At 38.7% G+C, this 17,902-nt stretch overlaps 1 protein-coding gene across 9 annotated transcripts in view; it reads left to right on the plus strand.

Moving 5' to 3' along the window:
* LOC144301133 (uncharacterized) overlaps nt 1-17,902 on the plus strand; it is a 93,456-nt gene that overhangs the window by 11,927 nt on the left and 63,627 nt on the right. For 5 of the 9 annotated variants that reach the window (XR_013367866.1, XR_013367865.1, XR_013367870.1 and 2 more), the window contains one exon: nt 9,051-10,643. Coding sequence is in view for 1 of the 9 variants with exons in the window: in XM_077877700.1 (XP_077733826.1) it covers nt 76-145; nt 9,051-9,111 (131 nt within the window). In the remaining 8 variants the exon portion in view is untranslated. Of the gene's footprint in view, nt 1-75; nt 146-9,050; nt 10,644-16,320; nt 16,424-17,902 lie in introns of those variants that run through there. The other 4 variants (XR_013367869.1, XM_077877700.1, XR_013367868.1 and 1 more) reach the window with 3 other exon arrangements.

The raw sequence follows: 17,902 nt of genomic DNA on the forward strand, positions 1-17,902 counted from the left end.
TTTTTCTGATTGTGTGATAGTAGATGCATCTAGGCCTTTCCTCATCAGTTGTTTTTGTTTTTGTTTTTGTTTTAGAAAAGAGACAGATATGGAGGTTCTTGTACCAACAAGACTGTATACTATATACTAGACATTCTGGTGACCTGTAAGTCCAACAAAGAAAACATATATCTCAATTTAAATCTCAGACATTACTTGATCTCGATACTCATCTATGTATTTACCTACATGTACATATTCATATTGCACACACACACACACACACACACATGCATGCACCCTTAGCCATATGAATACTGTGAGTAAAGCACTCATATTTTACCTGTAACTCCTCACCCAGGAATATGAATAATTAGAAGGTCTTGCATGGCAATGGAAAAGAACCTTGCTGATTGAGGTGCTTAAATGAAAGGCAACCAGACAAAAGGAGAAAGAGAAGACAGAATAGACAGCAATTGAGGTACAGAGAGACAGACAAAGAGAAAAGATCCCAAAGACTATGATAGAACCAGAGTGAGAGGGAGAGAGCAGGAGGAAGGGAGAGAGAGGGAGAGGGAACAGGACTATGTCGTAACATGGAGACCCAGAGATCCAACAAGAGAATCACAGGCAGAGTGAGAAACTGAGGGAAACCAGTGACAGTGGAGAACTTGTAACTCATCAGAATTTTCAAAAGTTCTAGAGCGGGACTTGATCTTACATCCACTAGAACCTTTCTTACTAATAAGTTGGGTGTTTTTCATTTTGTTTTATGTTTTTTTTTAAGTTTTGGTATAATTTCTATTTTTTTCCCCCATAGATACCATGTCTTACTACTAAAGGACCTGAAATATATGCCCCGTTGCAGGGCACAAGGGTAACCAGTACACCACCACAGTCCCCGTTTGAAAGAATGTGCTGGTGGTTTCTGATGTTACAAAGAAAGGGTATTTTAATTTTTTTCCTGTTGGCTTGCAATTTTTTTTTAAGATTTTATTTATTTATTCATGAGAGATGCAGAGAAAGAGGCAGAGACACAGGCAGAGGGAGAAGCAGGGAGCTTGATGTGGGATTTGATCCCGGGACTCCACTATCACACCCTGTGCCAAAGGCAGACACTCAACCATTGAGCCACCCAAGTGTCCCTTGCAATGGGTTTTACTTTTGAAATAGTACTCATCCTTGTGGTTAGATTTCTAGGCAGCCCACAAAAGCTTCAAGTCCTAGCATTAGAGCTTATGTTATAATTTAGATATTGAAAGGGTTAGATAATTTTATAGGCTCATCTGAGCATAAAACTAGAATTAGTAATTTCATTTCTGGTGAAAACTGTGCATTTGAGGAGATATGAGGGTCCCAAAGACTTCAATACCTTTGCTTTATTTTTTGACTCTTCAGACATTCCACAAAGGTAGTTGGTAGCTACCTAACCACATATACCTGTTCTTTGTGGTGGTAGGGGGGAGTGATTTAGGAATTTTTTTCTCTTTGAAGACCAAGTCAATTATTGTGTATTTTTGGTGTCTTTTTTAAAAGATTTTATTTATTTACTCATGAGAGACACACAGAGAAAGAGAGGCAGAGACACAGACAGAGGGAGAAGCAGGCTCCACGCAGGTAACCTGACGTGGGACTCGATTCCGGGACTCCAGGATCATGACCTGAGCCGAAGGCAGATGCTCGACCACTGAGCTACCCAGGGATCCTCTATTTTTTCAGTCTTTAAAAGCTTCATTTTGGTTAGTGGGACTGCTTAAAGGATATATTCAACTAACAGTCTGTACATTTTATAAGAAACTTTAACAGTCATTAATTTGGGACACGAGCTCATCACTGAGCATAGGGAAGGGCAAACTATGTTCCCTGTGACAAATTTGGTTTTCTACTTGTTCTTCAAAGTAAAATTTTATTGGAACACAATCTCGTTCATCTGTTTTTGCACATCATCTATAGCTGTTTTTGCACCAGCAGAGTTGAATAGCTCTAACAGTGACCGTAGGTCCTACTGCACCTAAAATACTTCCTATCTGGACCTTTACAAGAAAAGCTTGCTAACCGATGACCTAGATCATGGGAAGAAACGTTTATCCATCCCTTTCATATTCGTCTATGTTGTTTTGAAATTTTTTTGCCATGTGTATGTATTCCTTTTGTAATAAAACTATTAAAACATCTTGGATGACTGTGCTACCTGCTAAGATGCTTTGCCCCGGAGGTTACATTACATATTGTGGAGGCTGTAGCTGCTATACAGGCATAAAAAAAAAACAATTTAGAGTGATAAGTACATAGTAATTATAATCAAGATTTGTGCTAAGTCCTGTGAGGACAAAAATGTCTCCGGGAGAGGGAAGGAGTGACTTTATAAGGAGCTGATATTTGAGCTGGCCTTTAAACAAGATTAGGGATTTGCCAACCAGGGACTGTTGGGAGGGAAAAGGTTATGTATAGCCATTGTGCCCTCCCTTTTATGAGAACTAGGTCTACCTTGTGGTTCTTAGTACTTTTAGCGGATGTGATTAGTCGTTCTTCCTTTTTGGTCTCCTCTGTGTCCTTGCCATTTGGGACTCAGTCTAATGGTCCTTAAATACCGTGTGTTTGATTTCCTTCTTCCCTTTGAGCATCATCTCTTTGACTGAACCAAAGAATCTGAGCTCCCAAACAGATTTCTTTCTCATCTCTTTACAGTAGAATTTTACTAGCATGGTTATGATGAAGCTTCTTTCTCCTTGATATTTGTTATGTGGCTTCTTTTACACAAGAGAGGAATGAGTGACTCTGTCATATTTTGGGCATGGGGCCTGAACCAGAGCAGCTGTTGGGGTGCATTACTCTTGTCATTTTCTGCTAGTGCAGTACTGTTACCCTGGGGAGTGTGATGGTATGCAAGAGGGAACGACATCATAATTATCTATAGTCAAGATGTTACACATACGAATGTGAGGAGGGCTTGTGTACCTAAAGTAGGTATTCTTACCTCTTGATTTTAACCTTGCCAGCTTTCTCAGAGCTGTTCCTAAAGAAGAAAGTTAACTCTTAATCAGACTTTGTAAAAATTATTTTTTCTCCAGTAATTCTCATCCATCTCTTCTTCACCGTGGATTTTTTTTAAAAGTAAGTATACATTAAAAAGTGTCCACATCACTCCTGCACTGCTTGTAGGATTTTCATAAATGAAAACACCTGTGTAGGGAGCACTACGATCAATAAGAGAGCATTAGCAGCTCCCCGGAGGCCTGACTCATACTCCCTTATAGTCAGTTCTTCCACTAGGATAACCTGTTTTGACTACATAGCATTGATTGGTTTTACTTGGTTTTATACTTCATATGAAGTTTATATAAATGGAATCCAATTCTGTGTCCTTTTTTTATGCCTATCTTTTTTTGTTCAATATTATGTTTTCAAATTTCTCCCATAATATACTTACTTTTCAATTATTTAAACTATATAATTTGATATTAATATGAGTCCTTCTTCTATAAACATTCTTTTCTGTGTTTTTTAGTGAGCATACAGACCCATCTCCAGTTCTGAGGACAGCAAAATTTAGCTTTAATAGATACTGCTAAATTTTTTTACATAGTAATTGTATCAATTGATACTTCTATCAGCAGTGAAAAAGAGTTTTGGTTACTACACATACACCAACACTTAATATTTTACATCTTTTTAATTTTATACATCCATTGATTATGGAATATTATTTTAATAAGTATTTCCCTGATTACTGTTAAGGTTACTTGTTCATTTGGATATCAGTATCTCTTTTTGCAAATTATTTGTTCAAATCTTTTGAATTCTATTCTGTTTCCTGTCTTTTTCTTATTGATGTTTGGGAGTTTTTAGTTTAGTTTTTAGTTTTTTGTTATATATCTAATCTTGCTGAGACATGTGTCACATATATGTATATTTTCCTATATGTAATTTTACTCTTTACTATCCTAGTGATATGTCTCTCAATGTACAGAGGTTCTTGATTGTGATTTATTCCTGCATAATAATAGCTGCTCAGAAATTTTGAGGGATTGGTTTAAGAAAACCAGTCTGCGGGATGCCTGGGTGGCTCAGATCTGCCTTCGACTCAGGGTGTGATCTCAGAGTCCCAAGATGAAGTCCCACATTGGGCTCCCTGCATGGAGCCTGCTTCTCCCTATGCCTGTGTCTCTGCCTCTCTCTCTCTCTCTCTCTCTCTCTCTCTCTCTGTGTCTCTCATGAATAAATAAAATCTTTAAAGAAAACAGTCTGCATCAGTCATCAAAAATGTTTTCCTATATTTTCTTACAAACTATTTAATAATTCATCTGCCACATTTTGATGTGTAATTCATCTTGAATAGATTTTTGAGTATGGTATAATATAAAAGTAAAGATGCATACAATCATGATTCTTCTCTACAGCTATGCAGTTGACAAAGGATTACTCATTGATAAGATCATTGTTTACTCATTTCTCTGCTGAGTGCCCCTTGCCACAGATTTGCTGACTATATTTGTCAGTGTGTTTCTGGACTCTCCACTCTAATCTATTTGTTGGTTTTTCCTTGTGTTAATGTTATATTATTTTAATTATATGGCTTCATCATAGGTCTGTGTGCCAACCATCTTCACATGTTCAACAATCTTCTACTGTATGCTAAATGGCATAGAAGATAATTGAGGAAATACAAATGGCTCCGGTTCCAAAAGAGAAATTTCCCTTTTCCTCTGTTAGGATCATCAGTAGAGAACAGACCACCTCAGTCTTACCAAGGGCTGACATGGGTTTTGCCTGTGTTTCAGATGTGGTAAGATTCAGTCTTTTTTGGCTAGCCCCTGCTACCATGGTGTGATTCTCCATGACTTTCAATTGAGATTCTGGTATCTCTGGTGTCTTCACCTCCAGAAAACAGCTAGAAATTCAGGGTTTTTGTTTGTTTGTTTGTTTGTTTTCACAAATATTTAGCTTAGCATTGGTCTTCTACCCCATCTAATACTCTTCTCTGCCTTTCTTTTTAAATTTATTTTCTAAAATATTTTATTTATTTATTTGACAAAGAGCAAGAGAGATCCAGAAAGCACAAACAGGGGGAATGACAGAGGGAGGAGAAGCAGGCTCCCTGCTTCCCGATGCGGGGCTCAATCTCAGGACCCTGGAATCATGACCTGAGTTGAAGGCAGATGCTTAACCGACTGAGCAACCCCAGCACCACCTTTTTTATTGGAGAATGGCTATGGTTTGAAGTCCACCAAACCCTCCACCTTGTCACTAAGCAGAAATGGCTGCTAATTTATGTCAGCTAAGGAATCATAGCTTTCTGCCAACAGTCCATGCTGGGCCTCAGACTTAGCTTTTACTATATTGAGATGTGCCACCAGATGAAATGCGATTTAGATTCTCAGTATCAATTCACCATGCCTCCTAAGGTTTTCATGAGTTCCCCGCATTGGACCTCTGCCTCTTTCTAGTAGGTTGTTTACTAAGCATGGCAAAACTGCAGGTTTGCCTCTTTGTGTTCCTGTACATCCTCAGAATTCAGCAAATATGTTGTGGAGCAAACTAGACATACAAATCTCTTAGAATGGAGGCAAGGAGAACAGTTAGAAGGCTAATCCAGGCAGGAAGTTATGGTGGTCAGAATCAGCAGGTCACTTATAAAGACGAATGGACGTAGGATAAAGTGGAAACATTTGATACAGATTTTAGGCTATATAACCAGTAACCATGGGGAATCTAGGAAGGAAGGTGGGAAATGAAAGAGACAAGGAAGGTAACTCACAGGTTTCCAGATATGACCACTGAGTGCCTGATGGCAATATGTGTTATGATAGGGGACAAGTTAGGGGTACTGGATTTGGAGTTGCCAGTAAGGAGGAAGAAAGGTTAATCTAGTCTGCTGAGCTCTGCCTCTGTACCTTGCTAGGTGGGGGAAGCCCAGTACCACTGAGGATAACTCTGTGTGTGTGTGTGTGTGTGTGTGTTTACGTATGTGCATGTGCACATATGACTTCACCTGGTCTGACTTGCTCACAAGAGTGCAGTCTCCTCTGGCTCTTTCCTCACTGCAGGATTTTAAGTCAATGGTGACTATACAGAACCTTCCGATATGGGGGATTTTCTGTTGTTCGATTGAGTCTGTGTGCTGAATAAACATATCATGTGGTTACCTACAAAATCCATCCTGGACACCAAATACAAATCACAGGTGTTTTTCTACAAGTCCATTGTGAACAAAATTAAGGACTTGTGCTATGACCTTTCCCTGAGGGAGAAGGTGTGGCTCAGAGACAACCAGCATTATCATAAGGAAAGCAATCCCCAAGGTTAGTGACCCCACTGTGGTTCTTTGTAAACTCATTAACTTTTCATGGTAACACAGAGGTGAGCTGCCACTCTTGAATCTGTATCATCTGACTCTCCTTTTGAAGCTTCCTGAATGAGGTATACATTATTTGTTCCAGTGGTCAAGGAAAATATATGAATCTAGGCCTCTGTGATCTTTAAATGAGTTATGTCAAGAGAATTGGTAAATAATCTGACCTCCAGCCATGATTGCTAAGCCAGTTATATCTTGGGTCTACTACCAGTGGAATCAGTTTTGTGCTTTTCCGCCCTTTCTTGAAATATACTAATGTGAATCAGTTCTCATTAAAGACTATAAGATGTCAGAGAGCTTTTTATGTTAAAAAGGTAAATGTTGGGCATCATTCAAAATCTTCTGTCCCGCCCCAATAAACTTTGAGTCAATCCCCTATACTGTTAACAAGCGTTAGTGTATATGATGTCTTATGATGTAAAAGGTTCATTTATTCAATCTGTAATGAATTAGTAAATGCACGAAAAATGAAGACTGCCACTTCATTGCTGATTTTCTCCTCTCACATCTTGCTTCTTCCGAGTTATCCTTTATTTAAGCATCCATCTCGGGAAAGAACCAAAGATTAGGATTGAGTCTTGATGTGGGAGACTAAGAGGGTGCAAAGTCACGTGTAGAGAGCATAGAGAATATGTGACTGATCGTCAGTGATTTGGCCAGTGCTTCGTAACAATGAACTTTAATGCTCCACTCCCCCTGAATGTTATGAACGTGGCTGATGGAAACCTAATTAGGAAACACGCTAAACCGACTCTGTAGAAAGCATGACTTTTGATTGAATTGGTGAGTTTCTATTAATAGTAATAGACAATTGAAATTACAGGGTTTTTTAAAGTAATGGCAGGGACTTTCTCTTACTGATGATCTTCAACATAATCCCAAGAGGTATTATTTTTGATTTCAGAATGTATGGTGAGGTCATCCCAAGAGTTGGCACCTCTGTATCCCCAGAGTGTCTGCTAGTGAATCTCTTGCCATGCTAGCATGAATAGTTGGCTTCCAGTTCCAGTCCAATTCTTCTGAAAAGACTGCTGTTTTACACTGTCTTGGCATTATAGAATTCCTTGTACTGCTGACTTCAGAACTTTACTTAAACCATCCCCATGAAATTGGTAATTCATTAAGGGTCAAGGGCTGGCTGAGTCATTCCTAATCATATTGGCTATTTGATACATATTAATTCTCTCTCTCTCTCTCTCTCTCTCTCTGTTTCTCTCAATCGATTAAATCTCCAGAGGCTCATTTTGATAATATATATATCTGTTCTAATTCCTTGTGGAAAGGCTTCCCTCCACCAATTTCACTTAGTCTGTGGGTTTGGAGTTCCTCAGAGTCTATGAGAAGGTAACATGGAAGCCAAACCTTAGAGAAGCCAACTTGCTTCCTTGAGAAGGACGTTATTTTCATGAAAAGTGACTGCAAACATCAGTAAAATTATATGAGGGAGCGTAAAACATCTCATTACTCTAGAGCCAGCCTTATCCCCTTTATGAGCTCCATTTAATTAATTATTAAAGGCTAGGACATTTCAAAAAATTTTATCAGCCTCTGTTAAGGTCAAAGTGATAAGATTCACATTTAAATGTTTTAGAAGTTGTGTTATTTCAAGAACTCTCTCTTGCATTGGAGGGGGTAAACTGAAATGTGGAGTGGAGGGGTCAGGGCTGAGTCAGGACACCTGCTGCTTCTTTGTCCACTGTTAGCTGGTGACCTCAAATATGGTGCTTAGTTTCCATAGGTAAGGAGGTAAAAATACTGTTTACAAAGTTGGTTGTGAGGGATCTGTAACTTAGGAGAATGGCTGGCCTAGTTAGGGCCTGCCTCGCTGTAGATGTCCACTGAACGTTTGGCTCAACATATATATCAATCTTTTCTTTAAAAAAAAAAGATTTTATTTATTCATGAGAGACACACAGAGATAGAGAGGCAGAGACACAGGCAATGGGAGAAGCAGACTCCATGAAGAGAGCCTGATGTGGGACTTGATCCTGGGACTCCAGGATCATGCCATGGGCTGAAGGGAGGCGTTCAACCACTGAGCCACCCAGGCATCTCTACACCAATCTTTTCTAAGGCATTTGTTCAGGAAGTTTCATGAAATGCCAGTGGTCGTGACTTGTGAGCACTGGTCCAGGATATTCTTAGGCTAGGGGATGATCATCTGACCTCATCCTGGAATATTAAAGGTTTAGTGCTGATTTGTCCCTCATTTGTGAGTGATTTTTGAATAAGTCACATAACCTTTCCTGAGTATTTCATTCCCTCATTTGAGCTAGGATCGCCGCAGACCAGTGTAATTTTGGCTCTGAGTGAGACTGCTCAAGTTTCAGTCTCATCTCTATTATTTAATAAATAGCAAATTTAGTCCAAAGCCTTGAACAGATTGTAGAAGCTTCTCTGTGCCTCTTTCCTTATCTGTTAAATAAGCACTTCATACAATCTTCAGGAAGCTGATGTGAACCAACACATGGAAAATGTTCTAGAGAGTACCTGTCACATCATACATGCTCAATAAATGTTAATTGATATTTTTTCCTTCCTAGTCCTCACTTGAATGCAATAACCCATCATGGAAATCAGAATGCTGAGTATACTGCTAATACTGTAATAATGCCACGGTAGTTCTCTGAAGAAAAAGAAAACCTGTCTAATGCTCCCAGTTTTATTTTATCTAATTTTTTTTCTCTCCTCCAACCCTGATTTCTCTTTGTGGCAGAGCAGCAACAAAAACAACAATGACAACAACTCTTGTCAGAGACCAAACTGCCAGAAACTAAGGATGAAAAGATCACCCCTCCTCCCTAGGCTTCTTCTGTGTCCCTGGGGTTTCTTTGGCAGGAATGTTTTATATATTACCTCAGGAGACCTGTAGCTGTGAGTAGCAGTTTTTCCTGGAAACAGAGGCAGAAGGTTCCTGCTTCCTTTATGGCAGGCTCATGTTCTCACTCAGGGAATCAAGCATTTCTTCATACAAGTGGAAGTACATGGTCTTTCCTTTCCTGGCTCAGCAGTTCCCACCCCCAGCATCAGGCCAAGTCAAGACAAGTAGGGCTGTGACCTGGAGGAGTCTCCGTGAGCCCCACGAGAGAGTTTGGAGTGTCTCTCAGACAACAAAACTTTGATGGACTTTGACTTCAGCCATGACTCTTCTTCCTGGCAAACTACATGTTGGATGACCAAAGAAGATGCTCTCTGCAGAGTGTAATCCAGTCACCAAAGCCAGAGGTTAAGGGGAAGTTGCCATTTTCCCTTGTTGTTTACCTGTCAAGGGTCTGTTGCCCCGAATCTTTCAGTTATTGGTATCCTGGCTTAGTGCCTCTGCCCTGGTATTTGAGTGTGTATATCAGCAGTGCTTGTGGCACTGCTTTGAAGTTTGTGGTCCTGCCACTCTAACTGTATGACTTCGGGCCTTCAGTTAATCTAAGTTTCAAATTTCTTCTCTGTATGATGGGAGTAGTTATGCCTGTCCTGCTTGCTTGATCAGATACAACCCCAATTTTGTAAATCTGAGAACTTAAGGGTCCCAGATCTGGGTAGGAAGCTTATGTGCTAACCCACACAGCCTTTGTCTGCTTGAAGCAGCCACCCCTCACTGGCATCCTGGATAAATGATCCTCCAGCTTCAAACTGAGCTCTGGCTGGGGATCTGCCCACTCAGGAGCTCTGATTGTTAGAAAATTCTTCCATGGGCTGAGTTGAAATCTGAACCCTCCAGTAACTTTTACCTGCTGGTTTCTATTTTCTATCTCACCTGGACTCAACGATACACTTTTGTCACAAAAGTATTCTGTATATTGAAGACTACTGCAAAAAGTCCCACCATAGTTTTTTTTTTTTTTTTAATTAGTTATCAAGTCATCTCTTCAGCTCCTTTGCTTTGCCTTAGGGGGTTCTGATCTAGGTTGACCGCATAGAACAGGATATGGTGCAGTGTTCTGAACATTATCAGGGATCCTTGTGGCATCAGTTATAAAACTTTGCCTGGAGTTCTCTGGGGGAAGGTGTTATTAATTATTATTAATGGCAGATGTCACCACCCATAGTGTGAATGCACAAATCCTAGAGCCATAATTGGAAACACATGCTTCTTAACAGGTTTTAAATTATTCTACTTCACTTGTAAAAAAAAAGTATTTACTCTTATACCACCTTGCATTATTTTTCATTCTGAAGAGTAATAGAGATATATGAAATTTTGGTAAAAAAAAAAAAGAAAGAAAGAAAGACCTAGAGAAGAATATAAGGAATAAAATTAAAGTAATTTTTAACGCATCTATTTTAAAAAATAAAATTATATTTTTATACCTTATCCTTTGGTTGTGTTTCTACATATATATCTGTTTATGTGTAATTGTTGAAATTATGCAACATATGGTCCTGTGGTTCTATGTTTTGCTCTCTTACTGAATATTATGTTGTCTTTTCCGTGCCATTACCACTTATTTATAAGTGTTATCATTATAATGATTGCATCATAATTTCTTATTGAATGAATACACAATAATTTACTTAATGAATTACATCCTAATCCCTGATTTTCAATCTCCTAGTTTTTAGGAGCTTCAGGGCTGTTACCTCTAGATTCCTGTGTAAGTATTATTCCCAGTAATCCCTTCACCCCATTCTTCTTTTCCTAAATGAGAATTAAAAGACATATAGATCAGATCTTTTTAGAGCTGGAAAGCTGAACACAATGAGTTGTGGTGTGTGTGTGTGTGTGTGTGTGTGTGTGTTTGTATGTGTGTCGTCAACTCACAAATTCAAATTTAAAATGCTATTCTGGTGATTTATCTGAGTAACAAAGGGTTCAGGTTTGTTTTATTTGCTTATACAAATTGGACTCACCAAGAGCTTGAGTGGTCTCTCCCTTGATCAAGGAAATCGAGGAAATTCAAGGATCAAGAAGTTGTTGTCCTTTGATGTCATGAAGAAAACTCAATGCACTTGAACTCCCAGCTGGAAATCAAAGAAACCCAGATTTTTTTTCCATTACCATAATCTAGGGCTCCCTTGCTTCTTAGAACATAGCCCTGGCAGCACAAAGGCTCCACTCCCATATAATGAGGTCAGTCATCTGGTGTAATTATTAAGGGGTCAATACCCCACTTCTCTACAGACATAAACCAGTCATCAAAATGGGGAACTAGAAATCTGTGTCTTTTTTTTTTTTTTTTTTTTTTTTTTTTTAGAAATCTGTGTCTTTTGCAAAAATCTCCAGGGGAATTTTGTTAGGTAAATTTAAGAAATGGATCATGACCCATACAATAAAATATTTCTAGGCCATCAACAGCCTGAGAAACAATTGCCCCACACCTGTATTTCCAAGGAGTATTAATGTATTAGATATGAGACTTTACTTGATGTATTGTTTCATCTTTAGTGACTATCAAAATCATATGATTGGAAAGGAGTAGCTTCATAAACCTGTAGCCAGGCTGATGAAAGGGATTTTCTCCAATATAGAAGTGATCATTTTTGAAAGAAGCATCCTACTTCTCCCCAAGAGCATTGCCACTAATAAAGAACCAGCTGCTCCTTCCATCATGGGCCAATGTCACCCTTGTGGAATGGATAAAAACTGTTATCACCTATGGGGACTGGCTGATTTGAGGCAGTAGCATATGGTTGACTGTTAAATCAAAATAAAACCAAACAGAAACTTGTGGTTGCTTAGCCTCAGTAGAATTCTCAAAAGCCAATACAAATGACTAAGCCCAGATACAGCCTCACTCCATCTGTGTTTTATCTCCAGCCTAGAGGAACAACCTTATTGGGCTTGGTGTGCTGGGATGCTTTCAAAGCACTGTCCAGACATTTCTGAGGGCTCAGGTTTCTGTTTCTGCAGATGAGAAACTACTGATCATGTATCTCATGTGCCTATTAGGAAGTTGAAAAATTATCTCCTGACATGACCCCGTCCAATAGTGAGGGTGTCCATACACTGGGAACAGGTCCTCATAGTGGTAGGCAGTGGTAAAGAGGAGTCAAAGTTCTAGGTTCTTCTCTTTTCCTTGGTATAATCGCCAACAACCAGGAAACCAGATCTTTAAACCTCTAACTTTGTTCTTTGCACAGACAAAATAATTAGATAAGAATTACCTTATGAAAAAGCAAGAAAGGGAGAAAGTATGGGAAGGAAGAGTGGGAGAGAGGTATGACCAGTCTTCTCTACTCTCCACATTTAAAAACATTCAGAAGTGTGAATTGCTTGAAAATAAGAATAGCTTCTCTTTTCTTTGTTGGGCCACCTGCAATAAGCCTGCCTGTTTTTTGTTCCCTCAGTATTGTGGAGTTGTTAAATTTTGTGGATAGGAGCTATAGGACCTTGGCTTCCAGTAGAACAGGAACCACAGCAGAGTGGGGCACCCCGCCCTTGAAGTGTTGTCCTGTACAAGAAATGCAGATGAGCCTTAGGGCCATTTGTATATTTCCTGCATTTCCTGGAGCATTCAGGAAATAAGAGGCAGGTTCCATGAATATGTGCCCACTTCTTACAAGGAGGAGAGAGGCAGAGATGGCTCTAGCCATGCTGGATCTGTGAGACCCTTCACAAAAGCAACTGGTCACTCTGAGTCTGGACATCAGTTCAGCCCAGAATCTTTTAGGTCTTGAAACCCTTTCAGTACAGGGTGTAAGGGCTGAAGAGAAAAGTTTGGTGCCCAGGATCAGGGCCTGAGGGAACACATACATGTTTTATTAAGAGCAGAGCCATGGATCACAACCACTGCAGGTACATACAGCAGACAAACTGGGCCCAACAGGAAGATTCCAGAGGCATTCCACCTGCCCCAACTTGAGAAAATTCAGGCATCTCCTCAAACTGCCTGATTTATTTGATTTTTAAAACTTGTTTTCTTTTCCTATCATTCCGCTTTTTTTTCTGACAATAAAAGCAACAAACACTTGATACAAGCATCTAGTGATGTAAATGATAAAATCTAATGTGGCAATCACCCATTATTAAGTTACCACCTATAGATAACCACCATTAACTAGTATATATTCTTCTAATTTTCTTTCAATGCTTTCAGGAACATATAAAATGATTGTGTGTATATTTATAGAACAATGTTTCAATACACAGACACCCACACAGAAACATCATTTCATATAATGCATATTATGCAATTTGCCTTTTTTTCCCCTGAAAATAGATTTCATTTTTTCCCCTTTGGAGTCATGCAAGTCTACCTCATTCTTTTTTTAAGTAATAGACTTTAATTTTTTTAGGACCGTTGTAGAGTCAAAGAAAAATTGAGCAAAGCCCACATACCCTCTCCTTATCACACATGCAGCCCCCTCATGTTTGACATCCCACAATATCATGTACATTTATTACAATCCATGAACCAATATTAGCACATGATTATCAATCATAGTTTACATTAGGAATCACCCATAATGGTGTACACGTTAGGGAGTTGATAAATGTATAGTGTTGTACTCACTATTACAGAATCAGGAGTAGTTTCTCTGTCCTAATGATCCTCTTTATTCAACCTACACATTCCTTCTTCCCATGAACTCCTGACCACCACAGATTATTTTATCATCTGCATAGTTTTGTCCTTTCTAGAATATCATAAAGTTGGAATCACAGTTTGTAACCTTCTCACAATGACCTCTTTCACTTTGCGATATGCATTTAAGGATTCTCCATGCCTTAATGTGGTTTGGTAGCTCATTTCCTTTTAGAGTTAAATAGTATTCTATTGTATGAATGTAACAGTTTTTCCACCTGTTGAAGGAAATCCAAGTTGCTTCCAAGTTTTGACAATTATGACTAGGTGGCTATAAACATTTGTGTGCAATTTTTTCTGTGGACCTAAGTTTTCAACTCATTTGGGTTGATGCCAATGAATGTTATGGCTGCATTGCATGAAAAGGATATGTTTATTTTTATGAAAAACAACCTGCCATACTGTCTTTCAATGTGGATTGTGCCTTTCATGAGTCATGCCTTTGCTGTTGTATTTAAAAAGTCATTGGCAAACTTAGTCTTTTATATTTTCATTTATTATCTTCCAGGGATTTTGTAGTTTTGTATTTTAAATTTGGATGTATGATCTATTTTGAGTTAATGTTTGTAAAAGGTATATTTGTGTGGGTCTATTTCTAGGCTCTCTATTCTTTTCCATTGATCTCTGTTTATTCCTTTGTCAATACCACACTGCCTTGATTATAGTAGGTTTGTATTAAGTCTTAAAGTCAGGTAGTGCCAATCCTGCAACTTTGTTCTTCTTCAATACTGTGTCAGCTATTCTAGGTCTCTTGCCTCTCCATGTAAGCTTTCAGATCAATTTGTTGATATCCACAAAATAACTTGCTGGGATTTTTGACAGGGATTACATTGAATCTATAGATCAAGTTGAAAAGAAACATCTTAACACTATTGACTTACTACTCATGAGCACAAAATATCTCTCAATGTATTTAGTTTTTCTTTGATTTCTATCAACAGAGTTTTGTAATTTTCTTCATGTAGCTCTTTTGAATGTTTTGTTGGATTTATACCTAAGGATTTTATTTCTGATGCTAATGTTACATCATCTTATTTAATGGCTGCAAAACAGTCTACTAAATGAATGTATTTAAGGACGCTCAGTAAGTCTTCAGTGCATATTTATTTTGGATAACTTTAAAAGTGAACGAACAAAAGCATACCTTTGGCCATTCACCAAAGCAGAGATGGTGATACATTACTTGGTCAAGCTGGAGGTCCAGAAAACAAATGATGCCAGTCTCTATTTATCACCCAGAGCTACAGTTGTCAAATATACCAGCATAGGGCAGCCCCAGTGGTTTAGCGGTTTAGTGGTTTAGCGCTGCCTTCAGCCCAGGATGTGTTCTTGGAGTCCCAGGATCAAGTCCCACACTGGGCTCCCTGCGTGGAGCCTATTGCTCCCTCTGCCTGTGTCTCTGCTTCTCTCTCTCTCTCTCTGTGTCTCTCATGAATAAATAAATAAAATATTAAAAATATATATACCAGCATAAATAGCAAACTAGATTATGCTAATAAGGTGAATCTACTAAAAAATAAGTACCTAAAAACAACTTAGTCTGATAGATAGACAGTTTTTATTCTTGTGTGTTTCCAAGAACCACTGATTCAAAATAGTATAGCTGAACCTTAACACATTTCTAGTGCTCAGGTTACATGAGTAACCAAGCCAGGGAAGCTTAAAGTGATGTTTCATAACTGTAGTCTAAATTGTGATCCATTAGAGATCATTTTGGGATACCTTTGATATGTATGTGCTCACATCTCTGATGTACTCCATAAGATAAGACTATAAAGGGGGTTTCTGTTTGAACATTTAGGGAAAGTTTCAATTTGTTACTTGTTTAAAAATCCCCTTTAAAAATCTGAAAACCTCCTCAGAATTTAGTCCGTTGTTTCTTCGATATCCCAATGCTTTGTCCATCCTACCTGCTCAGGAAATGTGTGTCCTGAATTGTAGCTGATTTGAAATTTAAGCGGACTTTACCTCAAGTGTAAACCCCACTGCTCATTGCCCAGGCTATTAAGCCTGCCATTTCCTACAGCAGATACAGAATAAAATTCTATTTAATTGTTCAAGCACAAGGGGTAAAAATATTTAGATGCCCTGCTTCTCTGAGGCTTCTTTCATGGACCTTGCCATCAGTTAGCAGTTAAGTTAGAAAAAAATAAATGTCATGAGATGGCCTGATGGAGATTCAACACCACAATAAAAGTGTAATACACATATCTCAAAAGGATGATTTGAGGATAAGCATGTAATATGAAAGAACTATTCTTCCTCACTTTTATCTAAATGTATTAAAAATATTTGAAGAGAATGGTCATTAAGCTAAAATTACAAAATAAATCCAGAGGAGCAGACCCTATTTCTTTGACTCACTATATTATCCATTACTTAAAGTTTTATCTGTAAGACCAGTAATCAGTATAAGCCTAGCACTCACATTACTGGTTTCCAACAATTATCAATTGTTCTCCTCAGACTGATTCAGAGTGAGAAGTTTCAACAGGCTGGTTTAAAAGGAATTGCAACTGTGATCACCAATCTTGAGCAAGATTTTGACCTTGGTATTCATCAACAATTGGTGAGTTTGGAGTTCATCAGGAGAGATGTAATGGAATTCCACCCCACCCCCAAGGATTCTATATGAGGGCCCTTTTTTTTTTTTTTTTTTTTCTATATGAGGGACTTTGATACACTTTTAAGCAATAGCTCTAGCACTTTTGACTTTGTGGAGGACGGATTGGTTTAAAAGGATGATGTATTTGCAGATTTTTAAGGCCCTACTGTAGTTTCTTTTCTTTTTCTTTTCTTTTCGTTTTTTTTTTTTTTTTTTTTTTTTTTTTTTAAGATTTTATTTATTCATGAGAGACGCAGAGAGACAGAGGCGGAAAAGCAGGCTCCCTGCAGGGAGCCCGACGTGGGACTCAATCCCGGGGCTCTAGGATCAAGCCCTGGGCTGAAGGTGGCGCTAGACCGCTGAGCCACCCGGGCCGCCCCCTATTGTAGTTCTTAATTGCAATGTTAGCTAAAGGGATAGATGTTAGGAATTAACTAATATGCATGGTCTATAAAGCCATAGATATATCAGGTGGATAAGGCTCATGAGTTAGGCAAATCAAGAGATGATAGACTGAAAAGTGATCTCTAACCCTAAAGGGGGCAGCAGATGTCCATCTCCAGGTAAATGCTACACAATGCCAGAGAACTCAGAGGAGGAGCTGAAAATCCTCAAGTTTGTTTTAAGGCTCACTCTGGGATTAGGCAAATAAATAACTTGCTTTGTCCCATAAAATGTTATTCATGCAGAAGTTTGAAAAACTGCTTGCATGAGTCCTTCTCTTCTCTTGGAGTCCCCCTACCGTAAGTATAAGCCTAGGCTTATTTGCCTGAGAGTGAAAGACCAAAGGAGGAACGAAATGTATCCCAAATAACCAGCCTAGACAGCTAACTTCCAAATATGAGGGAGCTCAATCAAGATCAGCAGAAACACTCACGCAGCTGTAGCCAACTGCAGACACAGTGAGTCCAGCTGGGTTTGGTGTAGATCAGCAGAACTGCTCAATCACCCACCCCACAGATTCATGAGAAATAATACATGCTGACTGCTATATAACATTGAGGTTTTATGGTTGTTGGTTAGACAGCACTAATGTGGTCCTAGATAATTGGTACATCAGACTATGGAAAGTGATCAATAAATATTAACTATATATACTCTCATTTCATTGATTCTAAGGTGCTTTGATAATGATGCCACCTTTTTTTTAATTTAAATTTTTATTAATTCCAGTATAGCTAATATACAGGGTTATATTAGTTTCAGGTGTACAATATAGTGATTCAACAATTTTATACATTACTTAGTGCTCATTATGATAAATGTACTCTTTATTTTTTTTGTATATGTTTTTATTGGAGTTCGACTTGCCAACATGTATAACACCCAGTGCTCATCCCATCAAGTGCCCCCCTCAGTGCCCATCACCCAGTCACCCCAACCCCCTGCCCACCTCCCCTTCCACTACCCCTTGTTCATTTCCCTGAATTAGGAGTCTCTCAT

The sequence above is a fragment of the Canis aureus genome, chromosome 29 (assembly GCF_053574225.1).
Source record: "Canis aureus isolate CA01 chromosome 29, VMU_Caureus_v.1.0, whole genome shotgun sequence".
In the NCBI taxonomy this organism is placed as follows: Eukaryota; Metazoa; Chordata; class Mammalia; order Carnivora; family Canidae; genus Canis; species Canis aureus.